At 50.9% G+C, this 26346-nt stretch overlaps 1 protein-coding gene across 1 annotated transcript in view; it reads left to right on the forward strand.

Annotated features, from left to right (window-relative positions):
• KIF1A (kinesin family member 1A) overlaps positions 1–26346 on the forward strand; it is a 218167-nt gene that overhangs the window by 57218 nt on the left and 134603 nt on the right. Inside the window, 8 exon segments of the mRNA XM_043522362.1 lie at positions 15420–15496; positions 18151–18330; positions 20380–20445; positions 21361–21539; positions 22644–22755; positions 23809–23886; positions 24301–24366; positions 25460–25477. Of these exon segments, the coding sequence (XP_043378297.1) occupies positions 15420–15496; positions 18151–18330; positions 20380–20445; positions 21361–21539; positions 22644–22755; positions 23809–23886; positions 24301–24366; positions 25460–25477 (776 nt within the window).

Here is a 26346-nt window from a genome sequence, read left to right on the forward strand (position 1 = left end):
TGAGCGGCTTGTGGCCTGATTGGATGTATGATATGTAGTTGCTATGGAGATATTAATTTTAACCCCTTTTTGCCATGAAAACAGCTTCTTGTTTATTAATTAACACCAAATCATTCTGCGATGTACGAGAGGCTGACTGAGTAATGCTGCCTATCAACACACCCCGACCTTCACACACTGGTGTATGGAAAAACCTGCAACTTCCATGTCCTCGCCCCCAACCTCTTGTTCTCTTTGCCATTTTGGGGGGGAAATGGACAGTAAAGAAATTCAGGGCTTGTTTTTTAATTCTTCACTAATATATTCCTGCCAGCAAGTGAATTTCAACCCTTATTCAGCAGAGTCTTAAAGCGTGCGTGGAGCAAACTCCATCCGTTTCAGCAAAGCCCTTAAGTAGATACTTAATTTCAAGTCCCACTTGGGCTACCCAATTGCTTAACACTAAGCACATGCCTAAGTGCTGTTCTGAGCCAGGCTCCTAGTGCAGACCAGTGGCAATGGGAAGGTAAGGAGAAGGGCGGACTCCAGTGCAGGCTTGGTCAGGTGCCATCTACATCTTGTGTACTGGGCTCCCAGTATCCTGTCCCTCTGCAGCACAGCTCAGAGTATGTCTACACTACGAAATTAGGTTGAATTTATAGAAGTCGGTTTTTTAGAAATCATTTTTATATAGTCAATTGTGTGTGTCCCCACACAAAATGCTCTAAGTACATTAAGTGCATTAACTCAGCGGAGTGATTCTACAGTACCAAGGCTAGTGTCTACTTCCGGAGCGTTGCACTGTGGGTAGCTATCCCACAGTTCCTGCAGTCTCTGCCGCCCATTGGAATTCTGGGTTGAGATCCCAATGCCTAAAGGGGCAAAAACATTGTCGCAGGTGGTTCAGGGTACATGTTTTCAGGCCCTCCGTCCCTGAAAGCAAAGGCAGACAATCATTTCGCGCCTTTTTTTCGGGTTATCTGTGCAGACGCCATACCACAGCAAGCATGGAGCCCGCTCAGCTCACTGTTATCGTTCGTCTCCTGCGTGCTGGCAGACGCAGTACTGCATTGCTACACAGTAGCAGCTCATTGCCTTGTGGCAGCAGACAGTACAATAGGCCTGATAGCCATCGTCATCCTGTCCTAGGTGCTCTTGGCTGCATCGGTGAGGTCGGTCAGGAGTGCCTGGGCATACATGGGTGCAGGGACATAAATAGGAGCGACTCGACCAAGTCGTTCTCTTTAGTCCTGCCGGCAGTCGTATTGCACCGTCTTCTTCCGAGCATCCAGGAGATGAGGATGGCTAGCAGTCCTACTGTACCATCTGCTGCCGGCCTAAGATGTAAAAGATAGATTGAGTGGATCAAAACAAGAAATAGACCAGATTTGTTTTGTATTAATTTGACCCCCCCCCCCCCCATGAAAGCAACGGCCGGCAATCGTTTTGGTGAGGTCTGTCAGGGGCACCTTGAAAAGTTTAATGGAGATTTAGTCCTGCCTGGAATACCGGGGGGAGGGATAGCTTAGTGGGTTGGGCATTGGCCTGCTAAACCCAGGGTTTTGAGTTTAATCCTTGAGGGGGCCATTCTGTCTGACAGTTGTTTTTATTTCTCCTTGGTGTAAAGCCACCCCCTTTGTTGATTTTAATTCCCTGTAAGCCATGTCGTCAGTCGCCCCTCCCTCCATCAGAGCAACGGCAGACAATCATTCCGTGCCTTTTTTCTGTGCAGACCCCATACCACGGCAGGCACGGAGCCCGCTCAGATCACTTTGGCAATTATGAGCACATTAAACAGCATGCGCATTATCCAGCAGTATATGCAGCACCAGAACCTGCCAAAGTGAAACCGGGCGAGTAGGCAATGTCAGCGCGGTGACGAGAGTGATGAAGACATGGACACAGACTTCTTTCAAAGCACGGGCCCTGGCAATGTGGGCATCATGGTGCTAATGGGGCAGGTTCATGCTGTAGAACACCGATTCTGGGCCTGGGAAACAAGCACAGACTGGTGGGACCACATAGTGTTGCAGGTCTGGGACGATTCCCAGTGGCTGCGAAAATTTCGCATGCGTAAGAGCACTTTCATGGAACTTTGTGACTTGCCTTCTCCTGCCCTGAAGCGCCAGAATACCAAGATGAGAGCAGCCCTCACAGTTGAGAAGCGAGTGGCAATAGCCCTGTGGAAGCTTGCAATGCCAGACAGCTACCGGTCAGTCATAGAATCATAGAATATCAGAGTTGGAAGGGACCTCAGGAGGTCATCTAGTCCAACCCCCTGCTCAAAGCAGGACCAATCCCCAACTAAATCATCCGGGAATCAGCTGGGAATCAATTTGGAGTGGGCAAATCTACTGTGGGGGCTGCTGTGATGCAAGTAGCCAACGCAATCAAAGATCTGCTAGTATCAAGGGTAGTGACCCTGGGAAATATGCAGGTCATAGTGGATGGCTTTGCTGCAAAGGGATTCCCTAACTGTGGTGGGGCGATTGATGGAACCCATATCCCTGTCTTGGCCTCGGAGCACCAAGCTGGCGAGTACATAAACCACAAGGGGTACTTTTCAATAGTGCTGCAAGCACTGGTGGATCACAAGGGACGTTTCACCAACATCAACATGGGATGGCCGGGAAAGGTACATGACGCTCGCATCTTCAGGAACTCTGGTCTGTTTCAAAAGCTGCAGGAAGGGACTTTCTTCCCAGGCCAGAAAATAACCGTTGGGGATGTTGAAATGCCTATAGTTATCCTTGGGGACTCAGCCTATCCCTTAATGTCATAGCTCATGAAGCCATACACAGGCAGCCTGGACAGTAGTCAGGAGCTGTTCAACTACAGGCTGAACAAGTGCAGAATGGTGGTAGAATGTGCGTATGGATGTTTAAAAACACGTTGGCGCAGTTTACTGACTCTCTTAGACTTCAGCGAAACCAATATTCCCATTGTTATTACCGCTTGCTGTGCACTCCACAATCTCTCTGAGAGTAAGGGGGAGACGTTTATGGTGGGGTGGGAGGTTGAGGCAAATCGTCTGGCCACTGGTTACGCACAGCCAGACACCAGGGCGGTTAGAAGAGCACAGGAGGGCACGGTGCGCATCAGAGAAGCTTTGAAAACCAGTTTCATGACTGGCCAGGCTACAGTGTGAAAGTTCTGTTTGTTTCTCCTTGATGAAATACCGCCCCCCTTGGTTCACTCTACTTCCCTGTAAGCTGACCACCCTTCTCCTCCTCCCTTTGATCACCGCTTGCAGAGGCAATAAAGTCCTTGTTGCTTCACATTCATGCAGTCTTTATTAATTCATCACACAAATAGGGGAATAACTGCCAAGATAGCCCAGGAGGGGTGGGGGAGGAGGGAAGGACAAGGCCGCACTGCACTTTAAAACTTAAAAACTTTAAAACTTATTGAATGCCAGCCTTCTGTTGCTTGGGCAATCCTCTGGGGTGGAGTGGCTGGAGGGCCCCCCACCGCGTTCTTGGGCATCTGGGTGAGGAGGCTATGAAACTTGGGGAGGAGGGCGGTTGGTTACACAGGGGCTGTAGCGGTGGTCTGTGCTCCAGCTGCCTTTCCTGCAGCTCAACCATACTCTGGAGCATATTAGTTTGAAACTCCAGCAGCCTCAGCATTGAATCCTGCCTCCTGTCATCACTTTGCCGCCACCTATCATCTTCAGCCCTCTCTTCAGCCCGCCACCTCTCCTCGCATTCATGTTGTGCTTTCCTGCACTCTGACATTGTCTGCCTCTCCGCATTCATCTGTGCTCTGTCAGCGTGGGAGGACAGCATGAGGTCAGAGAACATTTCATCGTGACTGTTTTTTTTGCCTTCTAATCTTCGCTAGCCTCTTGGAAGGAGAAGATCCTGTGATCCTTGAAACACATGCAGCTGGTGGAGAAAAAAGGGACAGTGGTATTTAAAAAGACACATTTTATAGAACAATGGGTACACTCTTTCACGGTAAACCTTGCTGTTAACATTACATACATAGCACATGTGCTTTTGTTACAAGGTCACATTTTGCCTCCTCCCACCGTATGGCTAACCCCTCCCCGTGTCTAACAGCGGGGAACATTTCTGTTCAGCCACAGGCAAACAGCCCAGCAGGAACGGGCACCTCGGAATGTCCCCTTAAGAAAAGCACCCTATTTCAACCAGGTGACCGTGAATGATATTACTCTCGTGAGGATAACACAGAGAGAAAAAGAACGGATGTTGTTTGAACACCAGCAAACGTACGCTGCAATGCTTTGTTCTGCAATGATTTCTGACTACGTGCCACTGGCCTGGCCTGGTAAAATGTCCTACCATGGTGGACGGAATAAGGCTGCCCTCCCCAGAAACCTTTTGCAAAGGCTTTGGGAGTACCTCCAGGACAGCTTCATGGAGATGTCCCTTGAGGATTTCCGCTGCATCCCCAGACACATTAACAGACTTTTCCAGTAGCTGTACTGGCCACGAACGCCAGGGCAAATTAATAATTAAACACGCTTGCTTTTAAACCATGTATACTATTTAAAAAGGTACCTTCTCTGCCTGGCGGGTCCAGGAGGCAGCCTTGGGTGGGTTCGGGGGGTACTGGCTCTAGGTCCAGGGTGAGAAACAGTTCCTGGCTGTCGGGAAAACCGGTTTCTCCGCTTGCTTGCTGTGAGCTATCTTCCTTGTCCCCAAAACCTGCTTCCGTGTTGCCTCCCACTCCATTGATGGAGTCAAAGCACAGGGTTGGGGTAGTGGTGGCTGAACCCCCTAAAATGGCATGCAGCTCATCATAGAAGCGGCATGTTTGGGGCTCTGACCTGGAGCGGCCGTTTGCCTCTCTGGTTTTCTGGTAGGCTTGCCTCAGCTCCTTAAGTTTCACACTGCACTGCTTCGGGTCCCTGTTATGGGCTCTGTCCTTCATGCCCTGGGAGATTTTAACAAATGTTTTGGCATTTCAAAAACTGGAACGGAGTTCTGATAGCATGGATTCCTCTCCCGATACAGCGATCAGATCCCGTATCTCCTGTTCGGTCTATGTTGGGACTCTGCACGGTCACCTCTGCTGATGAGCTCTGCACTCACCTGCAGCTTGCCACACTGGCCAAACAGGAAATGAGATTCAAAAGTTCATGGGCCTTTTCCTGTCTACCTGGCCAGTGCATCTGAGTTGAGAGTGCTGTCCAGAGCGGTCACAATGGAGCACTCTGGGATAGCTCCCAGAAGCCAATACCGTTGAATTCCATCCACACTACCCCAAATTCGACCCGGCAAGGCCGATTTCAGCACTAATCCCCTTGTCAGGGGTGAAGTAAAGAAACTGATTTTAAGAGTCCTTTAAGTTGAAAAAAAGGGCTTCGTTGTGTGGATGGGTGCAGGGTTAAATCGATTTAAGGCTGCAAAATTCGACCTCAACGCCTAGTGTAGACCAGGTCTCAGAGTCACAGGGAGCCTCTGACCTCCATCTGGATTTGACTGGCCAGCTTGAGGACACACTTGGAGGCCTTGGGGAAGAAGGGCAGGGTGGCAGCGTATTCCAGGCCAGTTGGGAGGCAGTCTTTGAGGTGAATGCCAGCCTGCTGTCAGTTTCACTGGCTGGTGGCCATTCTGCAGGGGGTTGCAGAAGCCAGGACAAACTACTAGTTTTTACAAAGCCACCAGAGATACAGGGACATTTGCAGCTTTCAGGGACATACTGTCACCCTAAACTTGGGGGACCCTCAGCCCAAGACCACCCCAAAATAAGATTTAGAAGTGGTTTTGAGCACCTGAAAAATCCCCCTCCCCTAAAAGCCCAAGGAAGCAGATTTGACCAATTTTGTACTGCCTCTTTTCACAGCAGGGCAAGGAAGCAGAGGGGCCAGAAATACTGCATTCTAACTTCCTTTTTGCAGAGCCCCTGTGGGGACTGATCTCTGAAGGAGGACTGGAAAGGGTGCCACCAAAGCGAAGGGGGTGTTCCTCCCCCTCTGGTCTCTATTGCTTGCTCACAGGTCTGGCTGGAAAGAGCCCTGCGGGAGTCTGTGCTGGGCATCATCTGCATGCAGCACCAAATTGTTGGTAATTAGTAGCTGCATGCATCAAATCTGCTATCTCTCTCTGCTTAAATCAGTGAAAGCTGGCAGCTCTTACAGCAGCACAGCTGAGACTCTTGGATGACATTTCTGGGGACATAATAAATTGGAGGGTTTTTTCTAACTCTGTGCTCCCCTCTTATGAATCCTACGGGCTCATCTGATTCCATAACTCTGTCTCCATGGATATCCTCTCTCTTTCTGCCCCTTTTAGACTGTGTATGCCACTGGTGCTAGTGGATCTGTGACTTCCACTGATAAAGCTGATGAAGTCGGTAAGCCCAAGGTGAATCCTGGCTCAGACAGGAAGGAGGTTAAAGGAATCACATGAAACTCTGTCCTGGGGATTCAGTCCATTGCTGCTTTAGAGACAGAATGGCTGGAGAGATGGCAGCTTTCAGAGAACGGTCATTCATAGACATTGGATCAAGTCCCTATTGTCTAAGCCCATTGGAGCCTTTCCATTGACTTAACTGGATTTTTTCTCACCCCACTGGATATTGCAGTTCGTAGTACATAGGTTTCACCCTTGAAACCTGGGCCAGTATCCTCTGTTGGAGTCTTCAGAGTATACTTGTTGCCTGCAGCATAGGTGGGGGAAGGAGAAAAGGCCAAGCATGGGGCCACTGTGTTCTGTTTTATACCCTGTCATAAATATAAAGGGAAGGGTAACAACCTTCCTGTATACAGTACTGTAAAATCCCTCCTGGCCAGAGGCACAAAATCCTTTTACCTGTAAAGAGTTAAGAAGCTCAGGTAACCTGGCTGGCACCTGACCAAAAGGACCAATAAGGGGACAAGATACTTTCAAATCGTGGGAGGGGGGAGGTGTTGTCTGTCTGTTCTGTGTGCTTACCGGAGAGAGAAAAAGAAAGCAAGCAATCCAACTCCATTAGCATTAGTAAGTACTAGCAAGGAAATGCATTAGTTTACTTTTGTTTTGGCTTGTGATTTTCTCTGTGCTGAGAGGAAGGTATATTCCTGGTTTTCTTTTTGTAACTTTAAAGTTTTTGCCCAGAGGGAAATTCTTTGTGTTTTAAATCTGATTGCCCTGTGAGATTAGCTTCCTTTCTAATTGTACAGAGGTGCTTCTTTTACCTTTTTTCTTTCTAATAAAGTTCTGTTTCTTTTAAGAGCCTGATTGATTTCTCTATTGTCCTAAGACCCAGGGGTTTGGGTCTGTAATCACTTTGTAACCAATTGGTTAAGCTATTATTCTCAAGCCTCCCGAGGAAATGGGGTGTAAGGGCTTGGGGGGATATTTTGGGGGAATAGGAACTCCAAATGGTCCTTTCCCTGATTCTTTGTTAAATCACTTGGTGGTGGTAGCATACCCTCCAAGGGCAAAGAGTTTGTGCCTTGGGGAAGTTTTACCCTAAGCTAGTAGAAATAAGCTTAGCGGGTCTTTCATGCGGGTCCCCACATCTGTACCCTAGAGTTCAGAGTGGGGAGGGAACCCTGACATACCCTTAGTCCATGTGCTTGGAGAACACAAGTCCAGGCATGTCTGGTGGGCATTGCTGAGTCCCAAGGTGAAGCAATACCCAGGTGTGTCTCCTGTGAGTGAGTCATTGAATTGTAACACCTCTGCTGGACAATGGTTGGTGATGTCTGTTCAACACCCACCCGGGTGTTGGTTACCTCCAGGGTGGATAAAAATCAATATTTTTTTTAAAAAATCAAAAAGATCAGATTTTTTTTAATTTAAATTGGATTTTTTTGATAAAATGCTTTTTGTGGAAAAAACGTATCTAAAGATAGTTTTAATTAAGATACATTGTAGCTCAAAGATATCACGGAATAGGGATTATAAAGAGAGCAGAGAGAGTGAAGAGTATTTTGGAAAAGTGAAATAGCCCCATGGACTAGTGTTGGAGTGAGAGGTGGGTAGGACAGCGCACCTATCTGGAGAGCGGGCATGGATCTGCCGGACAAGGGAGGAGAGGGCACAGATATAGAATTACAGGTTAGGATGTCATCCAGGGACTGCATGGAGATTTTGTGTGAGTTAAATATGGGCAAAGAAACTGAGGAGGAGCCTTGGGGCTAGAACATGTGACCCTTACTCCCTTTGATGTGAGCGGCGATCACACTGAGTGAGAGCTCACCAGTGAGAGTGGGGGTGGGTGGGTGTGCATAGTTTAACCCTTTATAAGCATTGGTTTCAGTGCGATTCGTAGAAAGTGGGGGCAGGAAAACAATCAGATGCCTCACCCTGGTGCCTCAGCAACATGTTTGCACCTTCCTCCTTTCCCCTTTGAAAGATGGCACCTCTGTCCCTCTGGTTTCCATCCTGTGTGGTTAATACCTTGCTCTTATTACCTGTGCTCCGAAGGGCACACTCAGCAGCTTGCTGTTCTCAGGTTGGTTCCCTAGCAACTGCAGTTCTTTATGGGAAGCCTTCATCAATCATTTAGACCCCAGGTAGAACAATCAAGTGAAAGAGTCTTTTAGTTTTCTTTCCCTCTTCCATTTGAAGAGCACATTGTTACAGGCAACATTAGTTTCCCGAGCAGTCTGGGTGAAGACAGACCACGTCTTTCTACTCTGGAGCAATGGAAGGAATGTAGGTGTTCATTTGCAGTAGCGATTTTATGTAGCAGATCACAGATGTACTTTGGCCTGGTGGAAGTTTAAGGTTTTCAGTAGGGTGAATTGGCCCAATGCCTGCTGGCTAAAATAGATGAACACATGAACTCATGGAGCAGGTCCTCAAGAAATCAATTTTGAAGCACTTGGAGGAGAGGAAGGTGATCAGGAACAATCAATATGGATTCACCAAGGGCAAGTGATGCCTGATCAACCTGATTGCCTTCTAGGATGAGATAACTGGCCCTGTGGATATGGGGAAAGTGGTGGATGTGATATATTTGACTTTAGCAAAACTTTTGCTACGGACTCCCACAGTATTCTTGCCAGCAAGTTAAAGTAGTACGGACTGGAATATCAAGCGGAGTACCCTAGGGATCTGTCCTGGGACTGCTTTTGTTCAGCATCTTCATTAATGATCTGGATGATGGGATGGATTGCGTCCTCAGCAAATTTGCGGATGACACTAAGCTGGGGGGAGAGGTAGACATGCTGGAGGGTAGGGATACGGTCCAGAGTGACCTTGTCATAAATATAAAGGGAAGGGTAAACACCTTTAAAATCCCTCCTGGCCAGAGGAAAAATCCTTTCACCTGTAAAGGGTTAAGAAGCTAGGATAACCTCGCTGGCACCTGATCAAAATGACCAATGAGGAGACAAGATACTTTCAAAAGCTGGGGGGAGGGAAAAACAAAGCCTCTCTCTCTGTCTGTGTGATGCTTTTGTCGGGGACAGAACAGAAATGGAGTCTTAGAACTTAGTAAATAGTCTAGCTAGGTATGCGTTAGATTCTGTTTGTTTAAATGGCTGAGAAAATAAGCTGTGCTGAATAGAATGGATATTCCTGTCTTTGTATCTTTTTGTAACTTAATGTTTTGCCTAGAGGGATTCTCTATGTTTTGAATCGAATTACCCTGTAAGGTATTTACCATCCTGATTTTACAGAGGTGATTCTTTTTACTTCTATTAAAATTCTTCTTTTAGGAAACTGAATGTTTTTTCATTGTTCTTAAGATCCAAGGGTTTGGGTCTGTGGTCACTTACGCAAATTGGTGAGGATTTTTATCAAACCTTCCCCAGGAAGTGGGATGCAAGGTTTTGGGGAGGATTTTGGGGGGTAAGACGTTTCCAAACGGCTCTTTCCCAATAATAAACCCGGTTAGACGTTTGGTGGTGGCAGCGAAAGTCCAAGGGCAACAGGTAAAATAGTTTGTACCTTGGGGAAGTTTTAACCTAAGCTGGTAAAAGTAAGCTTAGGAGCTTTTCATGCAGGTCCCCACATCTGTACCCTAGAGTTCAGAGTGGGGAAGGAACCTTGACAGACCTAAACAAATTGGAGGATTGGTTTAAAAGAAATCTGATGAGGTTGAACAAGGACAAGTGCAGAGTCCTGCACTCAGGATGGAAGAATCCCAGGCACTGCTACAGGCTGGGGACCGACTGGCTAAGTGTCAGTTCTGCAGAAAAGAACCTGGGGATTATAGTAGACGAGAAGCTGGAGATGAGTCAACAATGTGCTCTTGTTGCCAAGAAGGCTAACGGCATGTTGGGCTGCATTAGTAGGAGCATTGCCAGCAGATCAAGGGAAGTCATTATTCCCCTTTATTGGGCACTTGTGAGGCCACATCTGGAGTCCAGTTTTGCATCCAGTTTTGGGCCCCCCACTAGAGAAAGTATGGGGCAAATTGGAAAGAGTTCAGTGGAGGGCAACTAAAATGATTAGGGGGCTGGGGCACATGACTTATGAGAAGAGGCTGAGGGAATTGGGGTTATTTAGTCTGCAGAAGAGAAGAGTGAGGGGGGATTTGATAGCAGCCTTTAACTATCTGAAGGGTGGGGGGGGGGATTCCAAAGAGGATGGAGCTTGGCTGTTCCCAGTGGTGGCAGATGACAGAACAAGGAGCAATGGTCTCAAGTTGCCGTGGTGGAGGTTGGAAATTAGGAAAAACTATTTCACTAGGAGGGTGGTGAAGCTCTAGAATGGGTTACCTAGGAAAGTGGTGGAATCTCCATCCTTAGAGGTTTTTAGGGCCTGGCTTGATAAAGCCCTGGCTGGGATGATTTAGTTGGGGTTGGTCCTGCTTTGAGCAGGGGGTTGGACTAGATGGCCTCCTGAGGTCTCTTCCAACCCTAATCTTCTATGATACTAACACCTGGATAAGTAATAGTAGGTACTGCCAGCCTGTAGACATCGGGCTTGATTTACAAAGGAGGCTAAGGTAGTTAGGTGTGCAGATCCATGGGAATTGGCCACCTAACTCCCTGTGAATATCTTCTTTGAAAATCCCAGCCTAAAGTCTGATCCTGGAAGCACTCAACATGCACAACCCCTGTTGGGTGTCAGATACACATCCCAGAACAGGGCTTAAAATTACACTTGCCTTGGTTAATGTGTGAAGTCAGTGGGAGTCCTGGGCATTGAGTGCTTCTCCAGATCAGACTAATAGTGTGCTGTGTGATTTCACTGCTAGAGACCAGGCAGGAGGTGAGGCACAAGGTCAAGAATATGGGCACCACAGGATGTGCTGCTAGCTGCCTGTCTTCCGTGTGCAGGGGACATGGCCACCCAAACTGAATAGCTAGTGGTCTAAATACGGGGCACTTTGGAATGATCTCAGTGATTATTGGAGCCCAAGGGCAATGACGAGTGGGTGAAGGACAGATACACTGTTGGCATTAGCCAGTGGGTTTTCAGTGTGGTGTCACCTTTGTGGTGGTTTGCCATGGCTGTTGCTGGAGCTCAAGAAGTGGGGAGCAGGGTGCAAGGAGGTGCCCTGATCAGGGAGTTAGCTGCAGTGTGTCTGGAACACAGGCCTGTTGCTTGTGGGGTGCTGGCTGGCTGAACTGGAGCAAGGTGACTGTGCAGAGGTGTCCCTCTTCCTGCCTCTGCAACAACCTGGGGCAGCTGCTAGGTCTGTGCTCTGGGTAGGAACGACTCCCTGCAATTCCCCTGGGACTCCGGCACGGCACCTGTGCTCCCCCTTCAATGCTCCTGGGGGTGCCATGGGCACAATCCAGCCTTCTCTGCATTGCCCATTCCCCCCGTCTTTATCAGGGCTGTTGTCACCGCTTTCCTTTGTGGCTCTTTGTGTAGCATGCGTACCCTCCTTCTCCTCCCTATCTTTTTGCTCTGTGATCCGATGAGCCAACCCTCTCTAAAACAATGAAGCCAGCTGAACCCCTCTGATTCGCTTGGCACGCGAGCTGCCTGTATCTCCTACTCTGTGCTGGCGGCTTCTTCTGGGAGGTCATTTGAAAGTCGCCTAAACTTGCTGAGTAACTGATCTTGTGGTCATTTCGCGCATGCTCGCTGCTGACGTGTCTCTCTGAGCTCACGTGATTCTTAATATCTAATAGACGTTGGGGGGAGGGGGGATGGAAAAAGAAATGATGCATTTTCTGATTTCCATGGAAAAGTCCTTTTCAGGCGGGGGGGGGGGGGGAGAGGAGGGGAAGGTGGATTCCTTTTTTTTCCTGCAGTTCAACACAACGTGTTAATCTCATGGGGCCCTGCTAGTGGCGGCAGTAGGAGAGCTCAGCTGTGGAGTCCCAGGACGATCCATCCTCTCCCCTGCCCAGTTCAGCCTCTCTAGGTAGCCCCTAGGGGAGAGTGAGAGTCAGCGTGGACTAAACTGCCAGCAGGGCATCCCCTCTGCATCAGACACTGACAGCACCATTGCCCAGCGGTCTGCTTGAGCTCAGCAGGTGGCTGAAGCCGAAGCGTGGGCTGACTGAGGGGGGGAGCACTTTTAAACACCCTGCTCCCCCCATAACCACTAAGTCAGTCTGTGGCCTGGGTATCCACTTGATTCATCTTTGCTTCTGGATGCCCCAGCAGCAAAATCCAGCCTACCCTAGCTGCAGCTGACAGGGAGACTTCTGCCTCCTCCTCCTGCCAGATGCAGAGCTGGCCTTGGTGATCCACGCAGTCACACCCTCTGAGCCTGGTGACTGGGGTCCTCCATGCCTAGGTATGCAACCGCTGACCTCAGAATAACTGCAGCCAGTTTGGAACACAGCCAAGCGTGTACTCAGTGAGGCAGGCTTTGCTCCAAGACTCCACCACACTCTCTGCAATGGTTTGCCACTAAATAGCAAGTCAAACTCCTCTTGAGAGCGCTCCATGGCCCTGGGCAAAGTGGCTTGGGGGACTGCCCCATCCTGTGTAATGATGACCCTCCATGACAGCCTCCCTCTGTCCAGCCAATAGCCCTGCCAGTCTCCAGAGGGAAATCCCACGTGCACACACAGCAGGCCTTTCTCAGGGGCAGGCCAGGAATCTCCATGTGGCTATGAAGCTCACTTCCCAGAGAGATCAGGATGGCCATGGATCATGCTGACTTTGGAGCTATCTGTAACATGTACTTCAACCAGCATTCCCACAGCATCATTAGATAAAGGCCAGCCCCTGCTGTTGGGGGCAGGGCGGGGGAGAGCGATTCCTTGATCTTTGTGCTGGCTCAGGAGGCGCTTGGGTACAATGGTGATGCAAACCATGGAAATGTCTGGTTGTAGTCCTGGAGTAGTCCCCTGATGTTAGTGGGAAAGCGTGTATGAGTAAAGCAGCAGGATCTGGCACAGACTGTGTTAGTGCCAGCTCAGTCGGTGTGCATGCAGGGTGAAGGTAGGAAGGTGAACAGCCTGACCTGGATTTCGGTGCCTTCCTGCAGTTCACGATGGGGACAGTCCCAGGGAGGAAAGTGTCAATAGTCCTTTGGTCCCCTCGCTGGTTGTTTGGAAGCTGGAAGGGGCCCTACGGCTGCTGGGGCTGAGACGCCCTGCTAGCTGCATCGAAGTGATGTGCAGGAGTGATCATAGCACTGGTGACACACACAATGGGTAGGGCAGGTTACTGGGCTGTGGGAAGCCAGAACCGGGTAGGAAGGCTGAGAAGGTGATGAGTCGTGGCCACTGCATGGTGTGCAGGGAAGGGTGGCTGGTTTACATTGAGGATGGTATGTGATTTACTGTCCCTGACAGACAGATGACTCAGCAGAGCTGGCTCCATGGCTGTCCCTGGTGATGGATGCATTCCCCCACTCTGCCTTTTTTATTGGTTAATGAAGTTTAACAGCTTGGGGGGTCACATCCAGGTCTGGGGTGAACAGCTCCTCCCCGGGCTGAGAGCAGGGAGTGGTATTCATAGATACTAAGGTCAGAAGGGACCATTATGATCATCTAGTCCAACCTCCTGCACAACGCAGGCCACAGAATCTCACCCACCCACTCCTGCAAAAAACCTCTCACCTATGTCTGAGCTATTGAAGTCCTCAAATCATGGTTTAAAGACTTCAAGGAGCAGAGAATCCTCCAACAAGTGACCCGTGCCCCATGCTAACAGAGGAAGGCGAAAAATCCCCAGGGCCTCTTCCAATCTGCCCTGGAGGAAAATTCTCATTGCTGCCTGGGAGGTTCCAGCAGGAAAGGGCAGGGTGGCCTCAAAGCTCAGTCTGTAGTGGCTGATGGCAAAGGGTTAAAGGTGGGCTCCTATCCTGTCAGTGTAGGGTGACTCTGAGGAGCCCAGATCACACCAGTGTCCTTTAGACTTCTCCATGCTGCTGGGACCATAGTGCTCCACCCACCCACCCAGGAGCCATGGGCTTGTTTTCTTGCTCCATTGGCTGACAGGGGCATGTGGGAGGGAATGCTCTGTAGCAGCATGCCCAGCACCAGTGGCGCAGCTGGTGTTTGCATTGCTCTACAGCCACAGCTCTGGCCAGCTCATAAGCAGCTGTTATGGACTCTGGAGGCAGTTCTGGTCAGCCAGGTGGCTGCTGTGATCTGCAGGCCTTTGTGCAGTACAAGATGAATAAAGGGTTCTGGGCGTATTTGGAGGGACCAGGCTACATGGGCTCTTTGTGGCATTTCTGGGCTGCACCTTGGAAATTCACAGCAGGAGGCAGTATTTGTATTTCCATGCATCTGCAGCCCAGTATATGCCAGCACTTTCCCCGGTCCAACTGGCAGGGTGTGGACATCCTGCACGGGAGTTGCATCAGACTGCTTATGGAGGTCTGGCTCTAGCCGGTCCCCACCCCCTCTTCTCAGCCACAGCTTCAGGGAAAGATCCCATACCTGCTGGAGCTGCAGATACTACCATCTAAGCCTTTGCTAAGTGAAGCCATTACATATTAATAAACCTTGTCCTGAGAAGGACTCCTGGTTGAAATGATGCCCCATTACTGGATTATATATGATTACCTCATTATTTCCCTACTATCAAAATAAATCTTAGCTCTTCCCACCCCCAGTCCTATTGCACTTGAAACAAACTAGACAGCCAAGAACACCCAGGCTTTTTCTCCTTGTGACTCAGCAGCCTATATTGCCTCCCTTCTGAGTGTCTACCTTGGAAAAGAGGCAAGCATGTAATGTAGTCTAGTCGGATGAAGACTGGGCTGTCTATTTGCCTGCCTTTCCCCTGCATCTCACTCCTTGCTAGTAGAGACCATCTGTAGGGGGAAAGGTGGTCCAGTTTCCATGCCTGTTCAGTGCCTGCCCCCTCTGCGGAGAGTGCCAACAAGGGATTTGATGGCAGTTTTGTCATGTGGACACTGAGAACTGGACTGAGACCATCAACTCCTTTAAGCATACCCAGCCATCAGATGGCAGCAGCAGCCTTCCAATGCTGATGTAAGCCAGTGATCTAGAGGTGAGCAAGATCCATCTCCGTGACCTGCTGTGCTGTTCATTTCCAGTTCTTTATGGCAGGTGTCTTCAGGAAGGTTTGATTGCTAATGAGGGTGGCCAAATGCTGACGGCTCGTTCTACAGCACGTTTGTATCTATCTGTTTCTTTCTAGCCATCGTTAACCCAAAGCAGCCCAAAGAGATGCCCAAAAGCTTCAGCTTTGACTATTCCTATTGGTCTCACACCACGGTAAGTGGAAGCCTGCTGTTCCAGGTGGATTTCCCTGCCCTGAGGCCCTCTTGCAATGGGGAGTTTTTGTTAAAAAGCTGGGGTTAGATGGGATGGAGTCATCCAAAGGTTTTGATATAAGGACTAGATGAGTACCAGCTGTGGAAGAGGGGGGCAGTCTGCTTGACCATTACGCTTTTGGGTTCACCTCCTTATGAGGTGACTCAGCTGATCTGGTCCCAAATCAACCACTAGGTGGCGCACCAGAGCTGGTCGCCCTTTTCATGCATTCCCCCTTCCAGCCACGGGTTTGCAAACAGGTCCAAGGGTGGGGACACAAGCCCTTTCATTATGGCTAGATGGGAGCAGGTTCCCAGAACTATGGGTAGCAGCAACATCCCGATACTGTTTTCTGTTGTGACCCAGGTCACATGGTGGAGAAGGTAGAGAACTGCTGATCTAAGCAAAAAACAAAAACAAAAACCGATCTGTGGTAATCCCATGACAATGTAGCCCAGCCACACAGCTGGGGCCAAGGGAATGCAGTGAAAAGTCCTGTGCCATGAATACATTCACTAAATAATTGTTCTTCAGCTGTGTTTGTGCCCTTTGTGCACCTGCTTTCCACAATCGTTTTAGCCAAGCAGTTCACTGGCAGGGGTATTCACTAGTGGCTGAAAGCTCATTTTTTACTGGCTGTCTAGGAGCATTGCTTCCAGGAAATTGGCATCTATCCATTCCATTCCTCCACTCAGAGAGCAGAAACATGGGGACCAATCACAGCATGAAGTAGGAATATAGATGACCCATCCCAGCTTGAATTTTCATTACTTGCAACAAAAATGCTCCCAAACAATCTACAGGTTGAAAGTAATTCATGTCAAGTGTTTCAGTAATTCCACATAACAGACCAACCTGAGACATAGTAACAGTCTGCTTCCAGATGATTCACACACAACTAGCTGTGAAATCTGATTAGGTGTTGTCAATTATTTGCACAGCTGTGTTCCTGGCTCCTCTGTGTCCCCTGTGCTCAGTGGGCACTAAAGAGCCTCAAATGTGTTCATTCCTTCCAGCCTTGTCGCTGTCATGGGTTGTACTGGAGGTAGAAACCAGATAGCATTTCTGAGAAAGCTTTTTACCAGGACACATCAGCTGGAGCCAAGTCCCTTATTTAACAATCTATTTCAATTTCAATCATCTAACTCAGAAAAGGCTCAAGGCACCCAAGGCATAGGTACCAATGCAATCCAACCCGACACAGCTAGGCTGCAGCAAGCCAACAGCTTCCTCAGCAGTGCAATTTCCATCTCCCCCACCCTAAACTCCCAAATACAAATCTTACCCCTTCCCAAATGCCTGCCTGTCACTCACTGCCAGCCAGACTGGCACCTCCCCCAGTCACTCCAGGGATGAGCTCAAGGCCAACACTCCTGTCTGCCTTCTGCACCCTGTCACTTCTTCTCCACAGTCCACCTGCAACTCCTCTGGAACCACAGCATCCACTTCATGGCTCAGCCCTCTTGCCATGTCACTATCTATGTTCCCCCCTTCCAGGGGAGGTTTAGCTCCTCAATTGTCCTGCCCCTTCCCCAGTGGTGAGTGGTAGGGGGGACCCGGGCCCACTGCTCCAGGTCCCAGCCTAAGGACCCTCTGAACTTCAGTCACTTACTGCATTCTTTTGCCTCTGCTATCGCTGCATTTCCTTGGGCCACTTCCCCATGGCCACAGACCTTTCTAGCCTCAGCAGCCTGCCGGAGCTCCTTCTCTTCTCCTTGGGTTCCTACCTGCACTGCTCTGTCCAGGATACTATTGGGTTATAGCCTATTCCAGACACACTCCTCCCTCCTCAAGCTTCAGGGAGCTACTAAGCCCTGCTCTGCCCTGAGGCTCTTTTTGTAGGGACCTGCTGGGCCCTGATTGGCTGCTCCTCACAGCCCCTTTCCGATTGGCTGCTTTTCGCACAGCCTCCCTAGGGCTCTATTACTGGCCAGTGTGGGGTGGATGCCCCATAACACTGCCCAAAAAGATGGGGCTTTGCACTGTGCTCAGGCTCTTTGAGAGCCAGAGAGGTCTGAATGGGAAAGTCTAGGGGTTCTTGTGGAGAATGCCCTGCTGGCAGCCCCCTCTCTGAGGTAGCCCAGAGCTCGGCAGCTTTTCAGATCCTCAGACAGGTGTGTCACAATTTTAGGGAGGTGGAGTCTTGTCCAGCAATTCCCCAAGAGCATCAGAACAGCCCCCTCATCCCCATTCACATTATCTGTACCTTGATCAGGAAGCCAAGAGCTCTCAGTGTCAGCATTGGAGTGCCAGCAAGGGACTGGTGCTGAGAGGTTTTCCTTGGTGGCCCTACACCGTGGAAGTTAAAGGATCCCCTCCCCAGTTGGTGAAACATTGCCAGGGATGCCCCAGTGTGTGTCTGGTCTTGATACATGAGTGACTCAGCAACAAGTAGTATGAGAAAATAATGTACGCTCAGATTCTCCTCTGACTTGCACTAGGGTGGGACAGGAGTAACTTTGGGGTGAATGGAATTGCACCCAGGTAAAACCAGTGCAAATGAGAGAAGAATGAGGCCCAGATGTTTCCCATTTTTCTTGTTTTCTTTCCTTCCACTTTCTCTTTCACACCTTCCCTCTCTTCTGACCTCTGTCTCTGGTTTCTCCTCTCCGCAGCCCGAAGACATCAATTATGCATCTCAGAAGCAGGTGTACCAGGACATCGGGGAGGAAATGTTGCAGCATGCCTTCGAGGGCTATAACGTCTGTATCTTTGCCTATGGGCAGACAGGTGCTGGCAAATCCTACACCATGATGGGGAGGCAGGAGAAGGATCAGCAAGGCATCATCCCGCAGGTAACAGAGGCTATCACCACGCCGGGGAGAGCACGCTGCTGGCTGTGAACAAAGAGTACCCATAGCTGGGGCGGGGCAGGGGGGGAAGAAGGAGGCTGCTGGGGAGTGGAGGGCAGGGTGGATGAATGGTTCTCATGGGGTGAAAGGCTGTTGCTCCCTGCATGTGGGGCACTGATAGCTGCTGAGTGCCAGTAAGGAGACAAGGAGCAGTTACTTGCCGGGAGAGGGCAGGATGATGGCAGCAAGGACTGAGGAGTGAACATGGCTGTGGCACTGGCAAGCACAGGAGCTACCAACTAGATGGGAAAATGACACAGAACTGGCTGCCTGGAACTTGACAAAGGGCAGGGCTGGGAGGAAGAATGGCTCCTGTTCTCCTGGATTCTCTCCCGCTCAGGGCAGCTGGAAAGTTACAGATGGGAGGGGATGTGAAGCAAGGAGCCCGGGATGGGAATCAGTGCAGAGGGCACGAGCTGCTTGGAGGCCATCTGGGGAGTCACCTTTAGGGCTCCTGGAAAGGGTCAGGGCAGAGCAAGGGAGATCCCAGACCTGCCATGAATGGGAAGGGGGCAGTAAAAGCATCAGTCCACAGAACCTAGAGGTGAGGCAGGTGGAGGCTCTAAGCGGAGATGCCTGAGTGGCTGGGAAACTTTTGGGCTGAATGACTGAGTCATACAGTAACTCCTCAGTTAAAGTCGTCCTGGTTAACATTGTTTCGTTGTTACGTTGCTGATCAATTAGAGAACATGCTTGTTTAAAGTTGTGCAATGCTCCCTTATAAAGTCATTTGGCAGCCACCTGCTTTGTCCACTGCTTGCAGGAAGAGCAGCCCGTTGGAGCTAGCTGGTGGGAGCTTGGAACCAGGGTGTACCAGCAGCCCCGCATTAGTTCCCCGTTCCCCTAAGTTCCCTGTGTGGTAGCTGCCCAGCAGGCTGTCAATTGCTGGGAGTTCAGCTGTCCTCCCTGCACTGCCATGTGCTGCTCCTGCCTGCCCTCTGCCTTGGAGCTGCTTCCCGGTGCCTCCTGCGTGCTGTGCAGGGTGGGAGTAGAGGGGGGGCTAATGTCAGGGTGTCCCTCTCCCCCTGCTCCTGCACCCTGCTTACTCCATTTCCATAGAGTCGGGGGGAACGACACGACTGGGCTCAGGATGGAGGGGAGCTTCCTGGCAGCAGCTTCTGTCTCAACTTGCTGATCTACTTAAAAAGGCACTGTACTTAGAGTGGGGTCAGCATTCTTAAAGGGGCATTGCGCATCTCTGTCTCTCTCACACACGGTGTGTGTCTCTGTCTCTGTCTGCCATGCTGTCTCCCCTCCCTCCATTCGTGCTGCCTTGTAGAGTATGAGGCTACATTAACAACAGTGAGTTAACCCTTGCGTGCTCAGGTGATTGCTAGTTCATCATTTAGCAGTAAGGCATTCCCTGGGAAATATCCCACCCTCTGACTTCACCACCTCAACCAAGCTTCACAATCATCATCACTGTGTATCTGATGAAAAAAATTTCCCTGGAACCTAACCCCCCCCCCATTTACATTAATTCTTATGGGGAAATTGGATTCGCTTAACATCGTTTTGCTTAAAGTCACATTTTTCAGGAACATAACTACAATGTTAATCGAGGAGTTACTGTACTGTGTCCTTATATACATCTGTCCAGCCCTGCGAGAGCCAGTGGCTGTGAGCGAGTGCAGGCTTTGGCCGGACTGATCCCTGCTGTGACTCCACGCAAGGCAGGGGAGTTCTCCCACACATTAACCTGGCCACGAAGGTCTGATTCATCCCTGAGCTGAAGCAGTTTAAATGCACGGTCCTGGTAGTGCCTTTGACTGTGCCACTTACTCTACATGTCGCTCAGAGTCACTCAGAATAGTTGTGAGTGAGCACAGAGAACAGGCTCCCCTCCTGCCTGCCTGCCTGCCTTTCTGCTGCTCCCATTTCTGGGGTACAAGGAAGAATCCTTGTTTCCCTGGTGTCCCCCGCCCCCATGGCTCTGGCTGCATTATGGGGGATGTAAGCAGCCATGTCTCCTTCTCTCCTTGTCTGCTGCAGCTGTGCGAGGACCTCTTCTCCCGAATCAACGACACCACGAATGACAACATGTCCTATTCTGTGGAGGTACGGAGCCCTTCCCGCTGTCAGCGGGGCATTCTGCCGGGGAGAGCGCCTATTGAGGAGACAGTGATGATAAGTTAAGGTGGGCCGTTGCCAGCACCGCTGCATGCGCCTGCCCTGCTCCTGCCCTGAGTCAATTACCCTGCTTATTGACCAAAGAGGAGCTCCCATGTAATACTATCTGCAGCTCCGGGCTCCAGCCCTTGAGGAGGCCTGCCTTCCTTGCTCTGTCACTCACAGGCCCTAGTACCTTTGCACCGGCTCCCATCTGGGTCCAGGGAGGGGTCTAATGAACTACAGCTGTTCTCATGGATCAGCAGTCATTGGCCTGCAGCCCTTGGGTTCCAGGACCTGCCATCAGGATGGGACAATGGGAGAGTCCTGCTGTCATCTGGTTCCAGGCCCACCCCCGGATCTGACATCAATGTTGGGATACATACCGTCACCCAGGCCTGGCCTGCCTTCCCTGGCACTCCTTTAACTACATGGGGTCGAAGATAACATCATTACGTTGGTGACAATCTAACTGATTTAAAAGTGCCTTATATCAGTTCAGCATAATTCAGTAACAAACCTATTTAGAATCCAGTTTAGCTAACTAAGCAACTCTGGTGTGTAGACAAAGTAACTCGCTCTTCCATAGCCCCGTGTGCAGACTGGTGGGTGTGGCGTGCAGGGCCGGTGGAAAGCTAGCTGCATGCAGGGCAGGGTTTGCTCATGGCCCTTATGCCAGACTCAGCCCTCACTCACACTGACACAGCCATTGAAATCAATCGATCACTGCCTGGAATGGGGCGGCTCCTAGAGCAAGGCACTGGGTGTGTCAGGATGGGTGACAGAACTGGGTCTGTGTCCTGTGTGGTGTGGGAGCCCCTTCCCCCATTGTCAGACACGGACCTTGTGCACTTTGTCCCCTAGGTGAGCTACATGGAGATATATTGTGAGCGTGTGCGGGACCTGCTGAACCCCAAGAATAAGGGGAACCTGAGGGTAAGGGAGCACCCCCTCCTGGGTCCCTATGTTGAGGACCTCTCCAAGCTGGCCGTCACTTCCTACAATGACATCCAGGACCTGATGGACTCTGGGAATAAAGCCAGGTGAGAGGGGGGCACAGCCTTGGTTGCCTTTCCTTCCCTCCCCACCCCAGTGCTGTTCAGAGAATCCTCTGCTTTACATCACCCAGCCCGTGCCCCTCATCCTAGGCCCCTGCCTTCTGGCTGGGAGGGCCTAGACGCAATTGCCTCAGAAATCTCTCGGCTTCTTTCCTGAGCTGGCTAGGTGGGCTGCTGGTGAGAGCCCCGTTGTGCTCTTGCCTCTGTATCTCAATGAGAACAAAGCAGACAGGGTCAGAGAGAGCAGCCATCAGGTGTGAAAGTAAGGCGGTACGGGCTGGTACGGCGTACCGGTAAAAAGTAGCCGCCTGTACCGGCCCGTACCACTGACTTGGAAGCGCGTGAAAGCTGCGGATGGGGGGGCGCAAAGGGGGCAGTGACATTAAAGCGCTGCCACAGCAAAAGGACCCTGCTTAAAGCTCTGCCACAGCAGTGCTGTAACATCCCTGTCCTTTTTGCCACCCCCACCCCCACCCCCGGCTGCCGATGTGGGGGGCAAAAGGAGCAGCTACCCCAGGGCCGGCGATTTAAAATCGCCGCTGGAGCCCCAGGCGGCGTGGGCGGGCTGTCTGGGGAATGCTGACAGCCCTCAGCCCCGTCCCTTCCGCCCAAGCCCCCACTCCTTCGGGGGGGCAGGGGAGAACTGCCCCCCGTACCAGTAAGAGAGAAATTTTACTGTCACCCATGGCAGCCATACTGCAGCACCCACTCACTGACCCAGGTTTTTTTTTTTCTTGTCTCCTAACTGCTGACCACTAGCCTCATGTTGCCCTATGATGGAGCCAATCCTGAGTCTTGCCCCCAGGGAGCTGTGGAGGTGGGACTGGGCGTGTGGGACATGGCCCAGAGCCCACTGAATTCAATGGGGAGACCCTCATTGACTGCAGCAGGCTTTGCATGAGCTCCTTAGAGACGGAGGCGTCCAAACCAGAGCTGGGCATTAAGAGGTGGTCCAGCATGATCCCCACTTGCTCACGCTCTTCTCGGTCCTGCCTTGCGGAGTCACCAAGCTCTGCCTGATGTCACCAGCTCTGTACTCTGAGATAGTGCTGCAGGATTCCATGCCTCCCTGCCCTCTTCCCTCCACAGGACGGTCGCTGCCACAAACATGAACGAAACCAGCAGCCGATCACATGCTGTCTTCAACATCATCTTCACCCAGAAACGGCACGATGCAGAAACTGATGTCACCACCGAGAAGGTGAGCACAAAGGGGGGTGTTCCTTTAGTGGGGCAGGGCAGCACTTCCCCAGCTCCTGTGCTCTTGCTGATGGAGAGAAGGCGTGATGGTTGGGCTAAAAGGGCTGAGATAAGAGGTAGATAAATAATAAGCATCTTTGTTAGGAGCTGAGATGAAGAAGGCTAGTGGAGAGCTTTGCAAGCCTAGCCTTCCATACCCCAACTCTCAGTGTCCCCTTCCCATACTGCACCCCCAGGCACGCTCCCCACTCTCCCGTTGGGTCCTTTAGCTCGCTCTGGGTAGGGTTTTCAGCACAGTGGGGCACATCTGAGACTTGCTATGCATTTTAGTGGCAATAACAGCGGGCAGTTTTCCCCCCAAAAGCCTTGTGTATGCCCCACCCTGGGTCAGCGCTAGGGGCTTGAGCCACTTATCTGACTTCTCCTCAAACAAATGAGGACTTGTGCCCAACCTCCCTGCAGTTTGTTTGTTGACCAACTCCTGATTTTGCCAATCTCTGTTTGAATGGGCAGGGCTGGAAACCTGCTCTCCCTGACTGTGAAGAAAACAGGACTCAGACTCTTACTGCTGTTAATTTTTCAAAAATAAAGCTCTCCCTGGTGGAGATCATCAGGGCATATATTGAACCAATCCCTTGTTCTGGTGGCGGGAGTGCTGTGCTGCTGGCAGGATTGTCTTTTGGTGAGGTCCTGACTACTTATGGCCACTAAGCACCCCAAGTCACTCTTTGCAAGAGTAGGCGTGTTAGCTGTAGTGTCCAGGCCCTATTCCAATTTGGATAATCACATTCTGCCTCCCCCAAATCCACCTCCCCCCCATAACGGTTTCAGTTGAACCAAGTAGTTACTTCCTCCTCCAAACTGCTGTGCAGAATGACTGTGCGCTGCTAAACAGCTGCTGCATTTCATTCCAGAGGTGGTTGCATTTCAGTGGTGGATTGTGATTCCTGTTTGCACCATTTGCATAGCAATGCATCAGGTGCTTGGGGACCCTTCTGGATGGGTGCAAGTCATTGTTGTGCCCTCAATGGCAAGCATCCTTCTCTGTTTATAGGTCAGCAAAATCAGCCTGGTCGACCTGGCTGGGAGTGAACGGGCCGACTCTACAGGGGCCAAGGGCACGAGGCTAAAGGTAAGAGAAGAGCATGAATCAGGAGCTGTACTCGGTGCTGGGTGCTGTTTGGGGTGCTGTTGGTGCACCCCAGCCACGGAGAGGTGTGCTCATTTCTTTGGTGGATTCTCAGACAGCTGGAGTGCCAGTAATGACATCCTGATTAGCCACTAAACCCAGCACAACCACTGCTCCCCACTGGTTTGCTCTTGAGAACCAGCCACGTGCAATGCCTTTCCTCTCCCCAGAGTGGCCCTGGCAGGGAGGGAGCTGGCTGGTGGCCATGTTTGCTGTGTGCATGGATCATCTGTGGATCTGAGCCTGGCTGTTGTGCTGAGCTGCAGACACCCACGCACCCTTAAGCTGATTTGTGTGTCAGGACCCTCTCTGTCAGTCAGCTTTTGGAGGCTAAGATTTTCTGTCTTCCTTCAACAGGAGGGAGCAAACATCAACAAGTCTCTGACCACGCTGGGGAAGGTCATCTCTGCGCTGGCTGAAATGGTAGGTTGGCCAAGGAGGTCTGTCCACAGGGTGGGCCTCATTACGTAGGACCACACTGTGCAACCCTGAAGCACTGACTCCCATTGACACTTATGGACCCACTGACATGAATCAGTGCTCACCCCGCGAGTTAGGGCTGCTCATACTAGGCCCCAGTGATGCCACTGGATGAGCAGCCCTTATAGTCCCTTGTGCCAGTGACTATGAAATGTCCTCCGAGGCAGACGTTCCGGGAACGAGCCAGCAAAGAGCCCTCTCTACCCATGACTCAAGTACGTCAGCCCCTGAGCTCACTCCCTCTCGCACACACCCTTGCTGGCATAGAATGACAGGTATCACTGATGGACTCTGGCATCAGTTGGTGCCTGGCAGACTCCCCCAGCCTGGAGTGGGGGAATCTTTAGAACAATCCACGTTGCATGGGACTGGCTGGAGTGTTGGTTGCATGGGACTGGTGGGGCAGGGCAGTTGGGGGGTGGGAAGGGTGAGCTGGGATCTCCTGGGAGTGGAGATGGAGGATCATTGATGGATATATATTAATAGATACATTTTTAAGAGGAGCTAGAGCCATTAGGCAGCCAGGCAGAACAGGAAATGGAGCCAGGATCATGAGCATCTCTCACCATTTCATCACTTTGTGGGTATGGGGATCCCTTCCCCCGCCCTCCGTCTGGCTTTGATTTTTCTCGTATACGCTCTGTGGGAGAGGGGTTGTTTCCCTTTGTGTTTAGGGTGCTACCGCAATCTAAATAATAACTCCCAGTCACATGTCCTGTGCCACAACCTACCTGATGAAAATCCAGAACTTACTCTTAGCATAGGGGCGAGCAGGGTAGGAGGAGACTTTGTGTCGTTCCCCCCCCCAACGCTCACTCCTCCATTGCATGCTCCACGGCAGTGCCCGTGCTCAGAGCCCACTCTCCATGGAGAGCTCTTCATCTCTGAGAGGTAGAAGCTTTTCCTGGGTGATGGAGGGGAAGTTGCAGTTACCCACAGCCCCTTGTCCTGACTGGAGCAAACTGTCCTCCTCTTCAGCCTCTCTTTGTCTCACATGCTCATGCAATGGTAAACAATGTCTCTGGTTTTCTTTCAGGATTCGGGGCCCAATAAGGTATGTGCTTTGAGGGTTCTGTTCCTTGGCTTGGGTGATCAAACACAGGCTGGGGTAGGGGCATTGCGGATGGAAAGGGGGAGGTTACTGAGATGCAGCCCAGGACTATGCTGTTGCGTGGATTTTTAAACCGAGTGCCCCATTGTTTTCGGTGGGGAGCTCTGCTCTGAAATTCAGGCACAATTTGACCTCCAATGAGGTTCTGTGCTGCAACCCTGTGGCTCCAGTGGCTGGTGACCTACAGCAGAGGCCGTGCAGCAAAGAGCTGGCCAACAGCAAGGCCAGTCAAAACGGTACCAAAATGGCCTCATTCACTGCCCACAGAGTGGCTTTTAACCTTGGTTCCCTTCAGCTCCCTGCGTTTGAGATTAATATCTCAGTGGAACAGCTGTGGTGGAGAGGAGAGCTTTTGCTAGTCTGAATCAGCAGGAAATAGAGGGAGGGGTGAGGCAGGCTAGGCTTAGCATAGTGTTTCTCGGGCACATTGGCATCTCCTGGGACTGTGCTGCCATTGTTGCAAGATCAGTCCAGAGCTGGAAGTCACCTGTGGACTGTTGCTTCTCCTGTGTAAAATCTTTTGGGGGGAATGAAGGGGAGAGTTCACTGACCTAGGTATTGGTATGTAACTGGGCTGGATGGGAGTAAGGGATGGACAAACCAGTTGTGCTGCAATAAAAATCAAACCGAACCCAAACCAAACCTCTATTGAGGTCTGAAAATATTCAGTTCACTTCCCCCCAGTCTGTTATAGTCATCTCTGCCTTGCCTGAACTTCAGTCTCTCTCAGATGGTGGTATGGCCCCTGTTACGATAGAACCTGGCGCCTCACAACACCTGTGTGAGGTCGGGAGGACCGAGGCCAAGTGACT

Source organism: Chelonia mydas, chromosome 9, assembly GCF_015237465.2.
Source record: "Chelonia mydas isolate rCheMyd1 chromosome 9, rCheMyd1.pri.v2, whole genome shotgun sequence".
Classification (NCBI taxonomy): Eukaryota; Metazoa; Chordata; order Testudines; family Cheloniidae; genus Chelonia; species Chelonia mydas.